At 43.3% G+C, this 17147-nt stretch overlaps 1 protein-coding gene and 1 long non-coding RNA gene across 7 annotated transcripts in view; one reads left to right on the top strand and one right to left on the bottom strand.

The window, feature by feature from the left end:
• The window catches only part of LOC107966043, a 79281-nt gene extending 68804 nt beyond the window's left edge, over positions 1-10477 (top strand). The window contains exon 2 of the long non-coding RNA XR_001706437.2: positions 10245-10477. This is a non-coding gene — a long non-coding RNA (uncharacterized LOC107966043). The remainder of the gene's footprint in view (positions 1-10244) is intronic.
• Positions 1-17147, bottom strand: part of LOC551647 — a 247539-nt gene extending 230392 nt beyond the window's left edge. The window contains exon 1 of one of the 6 annotated variants that reach the window (XR_001706421.2): positions 16056-17145. Coding sequence is in view for 5 of the 6 variants with exons in the window: in XM_016917796.2 (XP_016773285.1) it covers positions 16056-16401 (346 nt within the window). In the remaining variant the exon portion in view is untranslated. Of the gene's footprint in view, positions 1-16055 lie in introns of all 6 variants that reach the window. The other 5 variants (XM_016917796.2, XM_006571221.3, XM_006571222.3 and 2 more) reach the window with 5 other exon arrangements.

Genomic DNA, 17147 nt, shown 5'->3' with positions numbered 1-17147 from the left:
TTTCGATCCCGCTCTCCTCTAAATCTGACACCAACTCCGGCCAGAGTATCCGGCAGAGCTCGTCAAAACGAAGCTTCGGCTAATTGAGTCAGTCTGAGGGCGTCTGGCGTCGCGCCACGTCCATGACACAGATTCGTCGAAACAAACTCCAAGTGCTAATTTCCCGTTCCGGGAACATTCGCTAAGAGAGAAATGGAGAAAAGGAGATTAAATTTTATTTGCATTCCATTCCTTTTCACGGCGGAAATCCGCCGTTGACAAGCCGCTATTAAATAGGTTGCCGTGGCAAGCAAGCGCAGAGCTGCAAGATCGTCGAATTAACCGAAGAACAACGCGAAAGCTTTTATTAGTCGCCACGCGCTGTACCGTTGAACTTGTGCAACTTTCGTAATTCGCAAATCCGATCTAAGTCCACCCACCTCGTGCTTCGCGAACCAACGCGCTTCGATCCTCGTTGACAATCGGTGACAATCGTTCCGTTCTTCTCCGATGTTTCCATTGTTTCCAATCTAGTCGTGAATACATCCGAGTTCCTCTCGAAACTTATTTCTAGCGCTATCGGATATTACAAGTTATGGAGAGTGGCGCTTTAATTCTTTCGAAAAATCTCTCAATTGTGCTCGCAATTTCATCGATATATTATCACCGATATTTCGTTTAACCTCGACGATTTTATTATATGGAGATCGATCGTCTATATTTCCACGGATTTATTCGATGAAAGGTTGACGCGAAATTCAACGAGAGAATTTAAAATATAATTTACACGCGAAACGGACAGTTTTATTCAAGCGTGCCGATTTTAATCGCGACACACCGCAATTCCGGAGAAAAGCAAACACGCGTACACCGCAAAGTATTTTGGGAATACGTTAATCCGACAGGGGATTATTTATAATTTGCCCGCGCACCTGAGACTTACCCGCGAACCGGCCAATTTATCGCGGACGAAACGCACGCGACCTGTTACCGTCGTCGCGACCATCCTAGCAAAGATCCATTTAACCGTTTAGAGAAACGTTTCCGTTATTTCTGCTTCCGTTATTTCTTGTCGAATAAACGAAATGGAGCGAGCCGAGTTTCCAACGCGTGCGATTCCACTCCATGCGTTTTCTCTTTTTCCATTTTTTTTCTTTTTTTTTTTTTTGCAGACGCCGTTCGCCAACAATCGATCGAATTCTCGATTCCGAATTTAATTAATTACCGATCGCGCGAGCCGAGCACGGTTAATCACGTTCCTGTTACTTATTAAAAAAAAAAAGAAAAAAAGAAAAAAAGAGCGTACGCGATCCGGTAATTTAATCGAATTTATCGACGATAAGGAAGGAAATGCATCCGAGATACGTGGATTTTCGTGGCGATAAAAACGGTATATTATAATTATCGGTCCGGTTGTCCGTATTATTCGACGGGGCGATAGTTAAACCAACGATGAGCCGAGAAATACCGATACAATGCGCCGCGTGGTTGCCGCGACGCTAACAAGAATTAATTAAAACGGAATAACTAAAAAACCAGAAACCGTCGAATAATTGTATCCCTCCCCTCCCGCGCATCGTTTTTATAACGTACCATCACCCATTTCATAGCTCAACGCGAAATTCCTGACCTCTTCTGACGCATACAAAAAGCATCGAGTGAGAAACAGTGGAGGAGGAGGAGGAGGAGGAGCAGGAGGTAACAAAAAAAAAAAAAGAAAAAAAAATGCGTAAATTTGCGTAGAATTGTTTTCCTCTCGTTGGTCGAAAAATCGCGGCCCAACAGCCACGGGAGCCCTGCTCGCGAAATATTAATAACGGACGCTGTAAATTTCGAGCGAATACAACCCCTCCTCCCTTGTCCCGAAAAACGGGTTAAAAAACAAAAAAATTATAACGAACTGCAAAGGAAACGAACAGCGAATCGAATGGGGGTGTTTAGCGACATTTCTACCAACGTTTTGGATAACGAATGGAAACGGGGGAAAAAAATAAAGAAAGAAAAAAAAGAATACTAAACGAAAACCGGTTGAACCGATTGTTGCGTTCTCGTATAATGTAGGTCGGTCTCCAAGTGGAGTGAAACGCGATTAGTCAGCCGAGCAACGACACAAACCGATCCGCGCTTCGGTTCCATTATCAACCAACTCCCTTATCCGGGGATAATAAAATTTTTCATACCCGAGCACATCGTTATTGCTGTTTGCCCGAACAGGCCTCTTCCCTATTCGCCCTAATGCATATTTGCGAGCAGATAACGCGCACGTACAACGAACACGTGTTCTAGATTACAGTGCATCGCGGAGCCTAAAGCACCACCGTGGCCATTGTGAAAGGGAATTCCAAATGCGTCCTCCATACTGGATGCTCGTAATTTTCTCGATTCTACGTAAAACTAGAATCGTTCAACGTGGAAACGATTAGCAACTAATCGGGAAACGGATCGTTTAACCGATAAATAAAAACCGCTACGAATAAATGTTTCCCCAGTCAATTTGCCGAGTGATAAAGCGTAGACTGTCCACGATATTGGATACGAAGAATCACCACGCGGTTACGCACCGTTTTCACTTTCTTTTCTTCGCACCGTGGAACTGGATTCCTAAGAGACGATCGAGTTCAGTTTCCTGTGTCCCCTCACTCTATTAAAAATAGAAGTGTCTCGTGATTCGTTGTGACGACTACTCGATCCTGAAACAGGACCAGGTCTGTTTAAATTTAAATTCGTTCGCACGATCGATCCAATTCTTCGCGATATCACCGAATTTTATCTTCTCGAATAATTATTCTTCCGGCTCTAAATCGTTATCGGTGTACAAAGAAAGAGCATTGCGCGTACCGAGGATTTTGTCGAAAGGATAAGTGGAAGGACTGGAAAGAGGCGAGGCACGCGTAAAATTCTTTACGAGCCGCGATGGAAGCGAAGGGGTCGTCGCGTGGCGATCTCGCGTAAACGCATTCCTTGGACACACGGAGGCGGCACCCCCTGATTTCCAGTTCGCATGTCGAATCCGTGGTAACGATGTTCGGAACGGAGGGATCGCGTGTGGCGTGGTCGCGTGGCGTGCAAATTCGTCGTCATCGAGCGCGCTGCTCCCCGGTCGGCAGTAAACGGTCAACCATGATTCCCTCGTGATTACGAGGGTGGGGGAGAGGTGGCGAAAAAATCCCACCTCCGGGCGGGCAAACAGAATCCTGAAAAATTCTCCCTCCGCGGGAGAGGCGCACCTTTTCTCTCTTTTCCTCTCCCTCCGGAATGGATAATGGCAGGGGTGTTTTTACGAGGCTACGCTTGACTTTTATCCTCGGGGAAATTCGCCCTCCTCGTGAAACAAAAAAAAAAAAAAAGAAAAGAAAAGAAAAGATTGTAAGTTTCTATCGAGAAAATTGTAACAATTGAACGAATGAGAGAAAATCGTAGCATCGATGTCGAGAGGGCATCGTTTATCGTGCGGAGAAACGCGCATCGGGTAGGGTTCTCTCATGAAGACGCTAAACCGTAGTAAGAGCGCGGATCGATTCGATTCTTTGCCCCCGATATTCCTTGAAATTTGATATTCTCCAGGAGAAGAATTTTTATTCTCGATTCTAAATTGATGGAATTTCATCGAAACTGAAAGTTAATATCAGGTATTCGAGCCTTGGAAAGAAAAGTGAAAGGAAAAGCTAGTTTTGAAACCAGCGTAAGATCACTTAACTTATATTTGTCGTACGTAATTATCGTACCTTTCTTATGATTCTTTCGTCTTTGATTTCACTCTTATGAAGATAAAAAAGAGAGAGAGAGAAAAGAGTAGCAAAACCATGATATTGTTATTAAAAGAACACGTAGTAACGCTAAAGGACAGCCACGTTGGCGAAAGAAATCGATCCCGTTTACAATAGAATTCGCGGTAATACGATTTACGCAATCGCGGCGCACGATTTATTGTGGGACAACAAACGATCTTTCCTTTGAAATCTATGATGAATTCCCGGGGCAATCTTGCTAACTGCAAAACGAAAGAATCCGAAGGCGTGCAATTTTATCCCGATAACTTTTTCCATCGTACATAAACGCTCCTTTTACCTGAATTCGATCTGGGATACGTTTGGTCCAGGTAAAACAATCTGCAGCCTAGTCACGTTTTCAAATTCGTCAAGTTATTCGCGTATGGCGTATCGACGTACGTGTACGTGGCAATCAGAGACACGAATAAAGCGTAAATTCGAGGAGAATAGAGGAAAAGGGAAAGCACGAGAACGAGCCAAGGAAACCGATCGCGATTAAACCTGTGGTTGGACGCGTAAGTAGATAGAGACAATTATGGCCAGACAAATAGGAAAGGGAATCGAACAAGTGGAATAAGATCAGACCATCAAGTGGTGGTCAGTTAAATAGAACGTGATTGGATGAATAGTCAATAATTATAGGTCAATCGTTCTCGAACAAGTGGAACGGATGAAAAACGATGAATGAGGCAAGTAGAAAGATATAATAAACTAATATTATGTGTATTGGTGTTCACTAGCCAATAATTTCTTTTAAGCTAAGATTTTCATCCATCGATAATCTTTACGACACGTTCACTTTACGATTCGTGTAAAGAACATACATAACGTTCCGTTGGATGATTCTCGTTCGCGATTATTGTTCGAACACGATGCATCGACGGGCTTGAACAAGGAAGGAACAATTGACTATAGAATTCGAGAGTTAATTGCACGGATGTTCCATCGCGTATTTGAGAAGATTCCGAGCCGTCGAGCAGCGGAAACGAGCTGCTCGCTTCGAACGGCTTACGTTATCAATTACTCGAAGCATTAGATGGAGATGGTTGCGGAGGAGTGCGTTCTGCGACGTTAATTGGTACGCCCGCTCTGTTTCAAGCGCAGAGATCGCCGCCCAGACGCGAGAGCGCCACCTACGCTTCGGCTAAAATTTCAAAGCGAGCGCGTGATTTAATTGCTCGCTCGTATGGAATCCGGCTTGCGGCAGATCTCGCTCGCGATCGGCAGCCCGCCAACACAGCCAGCATAAACAACGGAATTTCAATAACGCGCCGCGAGATCCAGCTACCGCAGATTGTTCAATTTTCACAAATCCTTCCGATTCGACGTAACAATGTGGCGTAAACAACGCGCGGAGTTACGGTTTCATCGTAACTGAAGATTCGGAAAATTCGTGCGTATGTATGAAAGGTTCCGTGTGTGAATCCGTGTACGAAACCGAAATTCGTATCGTTGAATTTTCAATCGAATCGCGAGGAAACAAAATTTTCTAGAAAAAAAAAAAAAAAGAAAAAATGAACTCCTTCCGTTCCTTTCATCGTTAATCTCGATCGGTTATCACTCTTGCGATTTTCCACGAGACTTAAGTAAATTTCGAATCGAACCGCGTGATACTACGTGCGCGTTGTCCCGCGTTGAAATATTCGTTTACGTGGCGGTTACATCGACGATGATCGATTATTAAATCCAGTTTACAAAACGAACGTTCCCCGTCCCCGTCGGAAAGATATTATTGATGCAGGTGGCGTGGATGTATGCAGATCAAGACGCGAGATACAGAGAGGGCGCGCGTGCAAACACATCAACACATGGGAGGGCGCACAAGCACGTTAGACACCTGGGTAATTGCGTTACATATAGGTGGTGCATGTAGCGAGGCAGGCCACGTTCGATAAGTCGCGCCGAAGGGCTTGTGAATATTTACGCCCTGTTTACGCCGAGCTTACCCAGAAATCCTCGAGTATAATTCATAATTCGCTGTTTCTGGGAAGAGGGAGGTGGAGGGATCGACTTTTCCCACGGCGAGCATTTATATCCGGTTGCGCCTTTAAATGGAAACGCGACTCGGTTCGGTTCCCGGTGGCATGAAAGCTCGACCCGCCGCGCCTCGCTGCTCCGGTCAATTCAGGTCGCACGGCTATTTTATTCCTTGACGGCCTTTTTTGCATCGGAAAATGTATGAAAAATTCCCAAGGAAAGGATGGAAAATGGAAAACTTTAGCCAGCGAAAGCTAAAGACCGACCCTCCGACCCGACCGTCCCCTCTATTAAGCTCTCCTGCTTCGTTACAAAGAAATGGGTTAATCCAAGAAATAACGGCCCTTCCTCTCCTTATTTATTATGTACCTTCCGTTTATTGTCCACGGCTATTTCCTACGTACAACGTATTTCGACTCTTAACTCCTTTAAAGCTCCGAACCGTTAAGTCGTTGTTAAATTGTAAAACTGATATATACGTGTCCTATATCGTTATATTGGAATCACGGTTACTTACTTGAACTCCTCGTTTCTTGAAAATTGTAAAACTGATACACGTTATAACGAAAAAATAAATTTACTTGTTAAACGATTTTATTTCTTATTTTACCAGGTTTAAAGTTAATTCAACGAGTTAGAAACGAACTCTTCGTGATCGACGATTTTCAATATCTTGAAACAGGAGAAGAAAATTTTTGCAAACGTGCAAAGAACGTTAGAACGTGCAACATTCCAACGTAACTCCACACCCTCGCCTTCGACGATTAATTAAATATACATGCTTGTACGTAGATCCGTCGTTTGTTCGTGTCGATAATTGCGATGCTAATTACATTTCACAGAAGAAGCGAGTACGGACTGCCAGAGGCAGATGCCGTTCGATAAATCGCGTCAAAGGCCGGGAATATTCATGCCCTATTTATCCATGGATTTATTTAAAAGTCATATCGGCCATTCGCATCGAGAGAAGAACGCCGCCTCAACGTAATGACGAGGATTGCGTTAATTGATCGAAATTGATACAATGTCACGGCTTCGTTTTTTTTTGCCAAAAAGCGTTCTTTATGCTTAAAGCATAATGTTTCATTCGATCAAACGATTTATTATTCCATTTATTTCCCATTTCTTAATTACAAGAATGATTGATTGGCAAACTCGATCGATTTCTCTGGATTAATCCTTGACAATCCTTCCAATTCCTTCGAATCTTTTCTAATCAACGCGAGATCAAGAAATTATTTCTCTTATTCCTCTTCGAATTATTTTGCACACTTCCACGTTGTTCCACGCGAAACCACGATTCCGTGTTTAGATAGAGACGCGTCAAAGAACACCTTTTCAAGAAGAAAATAATTGTATTGCACGTATGACGAACGAACGAACGAGCGAGCGAGAGAATGGCAAAGTCTCTTTGAGCATGCTCGCGTCAAAAGGGAGGAACGTTTGCAGGGACGTTTATCGCAAACTCGCTCCAAAACCGTTCACCCGTATAAAGAGCAATCGTTCGAACCTCGTGGATAAGAGAGAGGAAGGTTGCGCGTGCCGAACCATCAACCGTGCTTCGACCGTGTTTCAACACCGGTATTGCTGCCGTAAAAACTCTGTCCAGCCTTCTTTCCCTTCACACCATCCCTCCAACACGATTTCGCCACCCTCGTATTTCTTATCCCATCCCTTTCTCCTCTCCTGCAGCCACTTAAATCCGACATCGGTTTACAAGCGATGAATCGTCCAACAGCGAGAATTATTGGTGTCGTCCAACGCGTAACCTCGCGAAAACGAGCAATTTTATCTATTTATCGCGTGAAAACGATTGGTGATTCGAGGAGATTGAACGGTCTGAAAGCGTTCAAGAGTCAAAGAGTCTCGTAACAATTCGATGGATGTTGCAATGAGCAATTTAGAAGAGGGAGATCGATCGATTCGATCGATGTTGATAAATTTCCTTTATTATTTTTTTCAACTCTTCTCTCTCGCCAATAAGAATCGCGTTACGTGGGATGAGAAAAGGGATCATCTGTTCCACGCGGGTGCGTAGCCAGTATCTATCGAAAGTATCCGATAACGTGGCGAAAAGGCAAAACCGAGGTAGGGGAAACGATTTTAATTTTACGCTCGTTGCAGGTGGAACGGGTACTGAATTCACGGTATGGTTTTCAAAATCCACCCAACAATAGTCGGAATCAGATTCGTTGTCAATCTCCGTTCACCCTCGGGCAGCTATAATATGCGAGGGGTTGTTCGACTCCCCCAGTTCGACGTTAAAACACTCGGTGTTGCTAGCGCGCGCTTTAAAGAGGACCTACCGATCCTTCGATCGATCCTCCGTGTTCGACCTCTCGCGTTACAATTGCTCGAATCCGATCCCGGTGACTGAACGAGAGCTAGTTTCGTTCAACTCGATTACCCGGCTCGTTGATGCCTCGTAAATAATGCTGCCAAGTTCACAGCGACTCGCGAAAGGCCGCGTGAAAATTCTCCTTCCCCGTTTTAACGCACGTTTTAACTCGTAGATAGATACACGTTCGCCTCGACCAACCGTTTTCCTCAAAGTAGAAAATCGAAACTATTTGCCGGCTAATCGTCGATAGATGAAAAAGATTCGGAATTTTGTTCAAAGTTTCTTGAAAAGATGGTGATGGGTGGCCCACTTTCACAAACTTCTCGCCAGCTTCCTTTCCAGCGCGAAAAGGATTAACTTCATCGGGCTGATGGATCGATCTTCCCCAGAGCCACAGCTTAAATGCATAGCTTTAACCTTTTGTACGTGTAGCCAGGTGTAACTATACGTGTGGGTCGCCGTTAAACTTACATTCTTTTCATCTGGGATCGAGGATACCAGACGCGATATAAATAATGTGTTTCCTTTGTGAAAGAAATTTATCGCGGCTTCGTCCGATACGATCCGAGGTCCTAAATTAAAGCATCAAGCACGGATCGAACAAACCGGTGATGCTCAGGACCGCAAAACATCCTATCTTTTTCGATGGAGACTGGATCAAAGCCAAAGTGTACTTGACGCGTCTCTGAACCATCGTATATTCTCAACTTCCTATCAATTCTCTCGTCGAGGTGCTTCAACGTAGGTAGGTATGAATTTTTAACGACTTATTAGTTATTTATCACTTCCACTATCGATTTACTATGTCGTTAATATTAATGAAAAAAAAACGCTTTTGATCCATATGATCCATTCTAAGAATAGAATTATTCCTTCCTTCCATATTTATCTTGAAGAAATTTTTGTTTTTCTATTTATATTTATACGAATGGCATAAATACACGATTAATTAAATATTTTCTGTGGGCATTATTTTTATATTTGTAATAGTTCTTCTTCTAATTTTGATAAACTGAACGTTATATTTTAAAAATCTCTTTTTTAGCATTTTCAGTACACCCTAGAATGACAACGCGTAATCCGTTATTTTTCCGCTATACACAATAATTCTTTTACACCGAATGGCAACTTTTGCGAATGTGAAACTTAAATTTGTATACGACGATAAATAATTTCGTCAGAATTTTTCACGAAAAAGGAAACAATTCTAATTTAAAGTTTTTCGATTTATGAGTCGGTGGAACCCCCTTTTTTTAGAACTTCTACGGTTAAGGAAATTAAGGTACGCGGCATCTACTATGATTATTGATCGAAACTAACAAGGACTTTCTACGTATATTCTTATGTACCTTGCTATTAAAGAATAGTCGATTCAAGTGTAAAATTAACGCGAAGCACTTAGATGTTATATTCTAGGTTAACCATCGTTTATCGAGGTTCAGTTCAAAGAAGTATGCATCGATCTACGCGACGATTTTTCTTTTCACGATAATTCTAATCCGTTTTAATCTCTTTTCATTTTTATTAGAATCGATAATGTTGAAAGTTTGCTTAATACTAACTCTTCTGTTAAATTCTTGCTTCAACGTGTAATCTGTGATCGATCGATGATGAGTCCAAGTTTTCTCCAAAATCATTCCTTAGTCGATTGTTTTATCGTTTTCGTTTTTGCGATCACTGATTCGTTTCTTAGTTATTTCTCCTGTTTATACGTATCTCATTGCGATATTTTATCCATTATATTTATTTATTTTGTTCGAATTTTTTGTTGAATTTATTCCGCGAGTAAAGAATAATAATAATAAACGGTGGAATTTTAAGAATTACGTCAAAATATCGCACCAACGTGAAAACGACTATGTAAAGAGCGTAACGAGAGGAATTTGAGAGGTAAAAATATGCAGGAATTTTACCATGGAGGAAATTTAAGTAACGAGAATAAAGCGCAAAAAACTGCGTTTTAAAAGTGATGGGTATGACATAAATTACCGATGCGAAAATGCATCGCGATACATAACTGTAAACTGATATCTATCGCAGTATCGACCTCGCCCAATATTCGGGAATAAAGATATCCCCCCATAATCAGGAAATGAGGATTGATATTCGCGTATATAAAACGGCTGGTTTTCCGATTTACACAGATAAATATCCTTTTTTTTTTTTTCTGTCAACAGATGAAATTTTGCCAGGATAATATGATTCAGGATGATCAATGACAGTCATGGGAATTGCGGAGTTCGTTCTTCTGGCCCGTTTACCTTTTCCCCAAGTAACACACTCGTCTCCACGACACTCGAATTGATTTCCTCGAAACGTTATTTGTTCCTGTTTCCTTTTTTTCGCGCCCTTAGAGCCACCCGCTTCTCCGTCACTTTGTTACCATGTCCGACAAATCAACTTCATCGAGGTGAGAGACCGATAAACTTTTTAACTGTGCTCCAACTCGAATGTATACGCGTATGTAACGATATATATAACGGTGTTTCGTTTACTATGAAGAGAGAAAGATGATGGTTGAGTCGAAAAGCTGGAAATCGTGGAAAAATACGAGATACGTAGTTCGTGAAGCTGGGCAAAACCTCCCCATAGAGAGGCATCGCGTATAACGCGGGATAGTTAAACGCGGCGCGTGCAAAATACGACAATAAAATATAACTACGACGATCTGAAGCGTCGTACGTCGCGAAAAAATTTTTTTTAAAAATATATTTCACCGACAACTCGGCCCCGAGTGGCTGACCATAAGCCAACTCTATCACTGGACTCGGTTCGCAGTGGAACGACTCGACGAGAGTCGAACGGCTAATTTCCATTTCTGTTGATCAAACACAAATTTCGTTTAAAAAAAAAGAGAGATAAAAAAGAAAGCACATCTCTTTAGTAGAGAGAAAGCAAAAATTCGTTCAATTAAACAAGGTATATATATATATATATATATATATATATACACGTGATTTTAGTTAACGTTTTAACGTACATGAACCGCGCGTCTGGATTTAATATTTCTGGATCGAGACGAATAAGAGAATAAGGCAAAAAATAATTTATTCTTTCTCCTTTTCTCGGATTGTATTAATAGGCGCGCCTTCTTCGAGAGAAATGGAACGCGAGATCTCATCGCCTCGAATTACGACCGATAAAAATCAGGCAATCATCGGGGTATCCATTTCTTTATCTCTCTTCGTCTTCGTCTTATCCAAATCGCTACTTGGAGCAAGAAAATAATATGAATTCTTCGAAGGAACAAAGTTAAACTCGAAATTTCCAAGTTGAAGAAATAATTGGCAATGAAAAGGAGAGAGTCGCGACTCGACTCCAAAGTTCGGCCGTTCGAAAGAAACTAAACTCGACTTGGAAAAAGGTTGGAGAAAAGGGCGCGGCAGTATAGAGCGAGAAGGAAGAAATTGGTGGAAGGAATGCGGCCAGTTCCTCCAGAAACCGTTCAAAGCCGATTGTACGTGTGTGCGAAAACACGTCATCTCTCGTGATTAACGATCGCGGAATTAATTTCGAGCAACGACGACAGAGCAAATACTTGGGGGGATTAAGCGTCCGGAGACGCTCTTTGTTTTTCCGTATCAGAATTCCGTATGAAATATGTATAAAGCGTGGCCCGGTTACGAGCGGCGACCGAATTACAAGCGGCAGTCTTCAAGATCGGGGATTAATCAAATGCGGTCGTTTAATCAAATCGAACCGTCCCAGTCTATCGGCCCGACCCGATTTCCCCCTCGCTCCACCGCAGATATCTTCTGTAATAATATCGGCAAACGAGATTTCGTATCTCCTCCCTCCCACAAATTAATCCTCGATGCAACAGTCGGAAATGGAAAAGGAAAAAAAAAAGGAAAAAGGAAGGAGCAAGGGAATGAATCTAGATTCGTAGCGGGTTCCCCGATATTTCTAGCGGGGGGGATGGTCGAGTGTGTCGGCGGAAATTCGAGGACGAACAAACGCGACCCGATTACGATCGAAAAGCTAACAAGAAGATTCGCAAACCGTTTCCACGATTCAGGTCACGGCGAAGGGTTCAAAGGGAATATCGTGTATATAGATATATATAAGGGGTCAAGGAGGCCCGAGGTTGCCGGCCAATTAATTAGTCATTTCTTTGACGAGGATTCTCGTAATTCGAGGTGTTCCCTTTGTCGCGATACAAGTAGTAATAATAACGGGGAACTTCTTCGAATTGCAGCCACCACGAGAACCCACTGTAGAGAATCGTACATCGAAGAAAGGAAACGAGGTCGAGTCAAATAAAACAGGAGTGCAGGCCGACCTTCTGGTCCGGCGAACGCCTTCCTCGTTTTCAGACTTCTAACTAGAAACGCGATGAAATATCCTTTATTATTTGTACCAGGTACACGATTTCCTAACGAAATAACGAATAAACTATGTAAATTTCTCATCGAATTAACCCGTTTCGAAAATCTATCGATATAGGGAAGAAAGAACTCTAACTCTTTTGACAAATATAATCGTACACTCGGCTTTATCTTTAACACTTCAAAAATCTAGCCAATATTAATTATTGATAAATGGATTTTCGTTCGCCTAATACGCTGTATAATTTTATACAAACACATCTATATTTGCAATTATACTGTTATTGTAAGTTAATGTACGATACTCCGTTCATTCGTGTCACGAGCATTATTCGGTCATTGATTTAATAAATAAATAAATGTTACCGATAGGCCAGAGTTTCGCGATACAATATCAAATCGTGAAACGATTCGATCCGATGTAGAATGTTTAGATTCGAAATCATACCAATCGTAGTCATTATTGAAGCGAACATGACACCCGAATTTATTTCCAATAATGAAATTTTGTCGAATAATTAATTATTTGGTTGAGGGGGTTGGGAGGCCGAGAAATCAAACTGTTTCGTAATTTAATCGAATCAGACCGTTATCGGGACCGTTCTTTTAAATCGTGCCCTCGTCCGACTAATGGCACCGTCACGCGAAAATATGCGCATACGTTTCCTAGTCACTGAAATACGCGCGATCAACTTGATTTCTCTTTTGCAACTCGAATATCAAGCTCCATTCGAGATTCAAAATCAATAGCTCCCTATTTTTTCATCCTTATTCCTTAAGCGATCGATAAAAGGATCGAATAGATCTGGAAAACGAATAGAAGAATCGAATAGATCTTCAAAAATAATATATTTTAATCAGAATCTCCGACTCGCGATTAAATTAATCGCAACAAACTATAAATATCCATCGACACCGATATCTCCACGTATCCTGTTGCGGTTACTTAAGATTTTCTCGCGTAAAATCAGGTTACTCTTATCTATTCGAGGACTGGATTCCCCAAGGAGGATAGGAGATCGTTTACGAGAGACGAGATAGTGACGGTTTCACGATCGAGCTGGGATGACAAAGAAGAAGGCGAAAAGTTTGGTCGCTCGGCTCCGACCAATGTCAAAAATATCGAAATCGCGATGGAGTAAAGGAGGGGAAGGGAGGGGAAGGAAGGGATTCGAAAGCACTTGGAATTTATTCGAAAGCAACCTCGTTACGGTGCGGCTGGCAAAGTAGGTCGCATGAAAATAGCAAGGACGTTTAAAAGCGCCTCACCGTGCGATTTAACGTCAATGGGCCACTTCTCGTTCCCCTCTTTTCTTTTTCTCTCCGTGGGCTGTGCGCGACTCCTTTTTCTCGGCCGCAGCCCGCTCCTCTCTCTCTCTCTCTTCCCTTCCATGCGTTTTCTTCCTTTTTGCGGGTCGAGTCGCGACATTTAAGCTAGGAGTCGTAGGCGAGCTCTTGGAAAAATCTTTCGCTCGCTTTGGACTCGAGCGAGCGAGCGAGCGTGCGCCAGGAGCGAGCTTTGTGCCCGTTCTCTTTTTCTTCGGTGCAGTGGGATTCCTTCTTGACGGGTTGTCGCCTTCTATTCCGCACGACGCTTTCGCGCCTCGCGACGTTTCTTCCCTTTTCCCGTAATATCGCGCCTTTTTCACTTTAAACGCGATCTTCTTAAATTTCCTCTTCGAACGACTGCGACGCTTCGCTACGAATCACCAGTGATATCGGGCAATTTAATCTCGATCGATTAAAAAAAAGAAGAGAAAGCAGAAAAGCGATGGTTCGTTAAAGATTAAACTTGATTTATTTCTCGAAAGTTATCGAATCGAAGAGGATCGAATTCAGTCCATCAATCCATCAATCGGATGAAAGGAATAACTGATTATTATTCTCGCCGCTGACGAGACGAGAGAGAGAAGGAATACCGTGGATGGGTTCATCCTTGACCTTGGAGAGAAAGGGAGGGAGAGAGAGCGAGGATATAAAAGACCGACCAAACTGTGATCGAATCGTTCATTACCAACGCTTTATGAACACGTACGCGATATTTCGCCACCGAGGAATTCCGTATAGAGAGGCTGTATAAATGACTTCCATCCTGAAACTTACTCCCACTATAGACTCGGCTATAGACGGGATAACCTTCAATCGTGGCCAACCTCGATCGAACTTCATCCCGTGCGGGGACCGAAATTCCCGCAGACATCGATTCCAGACGACAATGTCGACCACCAACCCTTCGCGCGTGTCCTGCTAAGTACCGTTGTCTTCATTAACCTCGTTGAGACTAGCCGAGATTTGAAAGAACCCAACTTTCCGAGTTTCGATAATACTCGGAAGGAAATACAATTACGTTGAACGATAATTGTTATACGCGATACTACACCAATTTTATTCGTTTTTTTAAAAAGAGAAACATTGAATTGAACTTAAAATCGAACAGAGGAAAAGTTGAGAGAGGGAACGGAGGAAAGCTTCGAGAGATTCGAATTAGACGAAGATATCGATCGAAGAAATAATCTCGGAAGAATATTTTCAGGCAAAGTGAAATACCTGATGATTGAAACGATCATCGATCGAGTCGATGTTTGTTTGTTGACCACGATCCGGTTACGAGGAGAAAGATTGATGTTATTAGAAGTATTATTTCAGAAATATGGATCGTTTGATCGAAAGAAAATCGGGATGGATTGGGAAAAATGGTGGTTGGGAGTTGGTTAAAAAGAAACAGGGCATTTGATGACGCGGTTGTCTCGCCACTTAAATTACCACCGCATTGAACTCGCGTCGATAAACCGTCGTTGTTGAATTAATAACTGATCCTAATTGAATTAATAATCCGCTCATCCCTCTACGGAAATTGTAATAGCTGAACGGTGGCTAACAAAATACGGCCAAGCTATACGTACAGTTATTGGTTCCTGTTCAATTATTGACTTCCCTTCTATTCCATTCTACTCCCAGCTTTCGCCGTTGGAATGTTCTATTAAACCATTGACAAAACGAGTGTTTAAAAAAAAAAAAAAAAAAAAAAAAAAAGAACACACGCGCGCTTCGCGGAATACATTTCCCGATACTAAAATGTATTCTTCGCCCGTTGTTTCCCCCGTATTCGGTCAATTAACGATCATAACCGAAACGATAAAAATAACACTCTACAACGATTCGAGTTTCGAGTTTTAAAAAAAAATATCGCAGGCTATAGAAAAATTGAAACCGAGTCTATACACGCGATATCTTCATGATTTATAATTGTATACCACGAATTTCCCCTCTTTTTCCCCTAAAAAAAAAGAAAAAAACAAACTCCAACAGAATCAAAGAAGGGAGAAAGACAACTTTCGCCCCCGAATGAAAACGCGCGATCGAAGGATCGCGACTGTTTACGAATCGGCTTTAGTCGGCGAGCCAACGTCAACAAGGGGCGATTCTCTACTCCGAGCACGGTCTTGTTGACATCTCTTGTCGCGAATGTTCTTTGCTCGTTCACCTATCTCAAAATTTTTCTGCGAACAATCGAAAAAAAAAAGAGAAGAAACGTACAATCGAAGAAAACCGAGATATATTTCTCGTGAAAATACCTCCTTTCGAATTCTCCACTCGCGAGAAACGTTGGATTTTCCAGGTTGTAGTAGTAAAGATCCAATAAGACGGTCGGTTACTCACCGCTTCTGCCCGTTGGTGTGGGCGCGGACGTAGATCTCCCGGTCGGTTCCGGGATCGGGAATATCAGGTCGCAACATTCTCTTTCCGGAAACTCGCTGGCACGAGTGCACCTGCAGCAGCAGAAGAGCAGGACGAGGGCCGCGGCGACGCTCGTGAGCAGCGTGGAGCGCGCGAGCAGCGTCCCGACGACACGTGACATGACTCGTCCCATCAGATCATGACACACCATCGAGGACGGCCTGCTGCCCTTCACCCTTTCCGGAACGCGTTCCTCTTCGACGCTCTCAACGGCCACCGGCCGACCAGTCGGACGACTGAGACGAATCCCGCGGCGTCCGCGCGACATTCTCTCGTCGTCCGTCTCATCGTGCGACGTCTCCTCCACCTTCGACTCGATCCAACCGGGCCCAACCCTCGTCGTTGTATCCACACCGGATTCCACCCGGTGATCCTCCTCTCTCCTTCTCCCTACCACCTTTCTCCTCTTCCTTCTTACTCGAAAAAAAAAAAAAAAAAAAAAAAAAAACAAAACGCGCACACTTTACTCTTGAAGATTCTATCGAAACACTTTTCTCGCCGTTTCCCAAAACGAAATGCCACCGATCCGACCAAACTCCCGACTCATGACTATCAAGAGGGGCACGAAGAGGCAACTCGCGTGACGTGAATCGCGTACGACGCACCTCGAACGTCCTCTTCGACCCGATCGCGGATGAAGAAGAAGAAGAAGAAGAATCGATCACTCGCGACGCGGATCACGACACCTGGACGGTGTCGAAACTAAACGAAAATCCGCACCAAACTCTCTTCTTCCTTTTGCGATTCTACATACACGATTCTAGCGCGCGTGGGTGTAAAATGGGAGTCTCGGGTAGGACGGGGTGGTGAGCGTGGTTGCAGAAAACGATGCGGCAAAAGTCGCGCACTACTCTCTCTCGGCCCTCGTGTCGCGTTTCGAACACACTTGGCGCGCGCGTGCTCGCGAACCGAGCGTGCTTTCGAGCCGAGACCGCGTCGCCACGGCGTCCCGACGCCCAATGACGACCGCACCGCGTTAGACCGACGGCCGCGCGACTACCACCGCCCCGCCAA

This window comes from Apis mellifera, linkage group LG1 (genome assembly GCF_003254395.2).
Source record: "Apis mellifera strain DH4 linkage group LG1, Amel_HAv3.1, whole genome shotgun sequence".
NCBI classification, from domain to species: Eukaryota; Metazoa; Arthropoda; class Insecta; order Hymenoptera; family Apidae; genus Apis; species Apis mellifera.
The sequence above is the reverse complement of the archived record's forward strand: the minus strand, read 5'-3'. Positions and strand labels throughout refer to the sequence as shown.